The 910-nt window shown below is 41.1% G+C and overlaps 1 protein-coding gene across 1 annotated transcript; it reads right to left on the reverse strand.

Moving 5' to 3' along the window:
- On the reverse strand, positions 1–904 carry LOC122074984. The gene is made up of 2 exons (XM_042639976.1): positions 882–904; positions 1–601 (listed from the first exon to the last, which is right to left on the reverse strand). The coding sequence occupies exon 2, from the start codon at positions 590–592 to the stop codon at positions 212–214; it is 381 nt and encodes a 126-aa protein (XP_042495910.1). The 5' UTR covers positions 593–601; positions 882–904; the 3' UTR covers positions 1–211.
- Between the last annotated feature and the right edge of the window lie 6 nt (positions 905–910).

Genomic DNA, 910 nt, shown 5'->3' on the forward strand with positions numbered 1-910 from the left:
TGCAACAATGAACTGAATGGATTAAAGTCTAGAACAGAGTGTACATCAAAATTGGGTTTTCCAAACCTATCCTCTCTGGCAGGAAGCTCATACTGTGAACCCTAAACATGGTACCACTGAAGCAGGGAACATATCCAAATAAGAGATGACCATTTTCTAATCCAGCTGCTTATCCCCTAAACGTAACTTAGCATTATGTTCAGCCTATTACCTATTGTTTGAGCTTTCTATCATTTATTCTCTTCTTCCTCAATTTTCGTTTATCCACTGAATAGTGCTTTTTAATTAATAAATTACGCATTGCTGTCTTCACAGCCTCTGTGGCTGCCGCCAATGCCTTCTCCTCTTGTGCAAGTAATACACATCCCTGTAACTTTTCAAGCACTTTCTCTCCCCCTGGAATGTTAGCATCTTCCAGCATGACAGGCTCATTCTCACTGGAGTCTGGGTTGCTCATTTGGAAACCAGCGAGAACCTTCACACGGGCCAAAGATGTAAAATTCGATCCAAGGATATTGGACGCACCTGTAACCATCCACAAACGACCTGCAGAACTCACGCCAAGGCTGGTAGCAATAAACATGTCTCCCATGGAAACCACCTGCAGTAAAACTCATCAGTTGTCTGATAGAAGAAAGCATATAAGTTATTAGGTAACTGAACCCGAATCTTTGTAACATTCTATTTCTACGTAAAGCCAACATAAGAATTCAAATATCCATGCATAGTGTGCTGGACCCCTTTAGAATCCATCATTAACCTGGAAGGCTTTGGGTTGATTGAACAGGTTGGGTTGAATATTGGAACCTCTATCCAGATGCCAAATTTCCACTAGAGACACACCCAAACATGTTTAATATATCAGAGTTTAATATGCTTCCCTTGGCAACAGAAAGGGTTCTACCAGAAA

The sequence above is a fragment of the Macadamia integrifolia genome, chromosome 1, assembly GCF_013358625.1.
Source record: "Macadamia integrifolia cultivar HAES 741 chromosome 1, SCU_Mint_v3, whole genome shotgun sequence".
In the NCBI taxonomy this organism is placed as follows: Eukaryota; Viridiplantae; Streptophyta; class Magnoliopsida; order Proteales; family Proteaceae; genus Macadamia; species Macadamia integrifolia.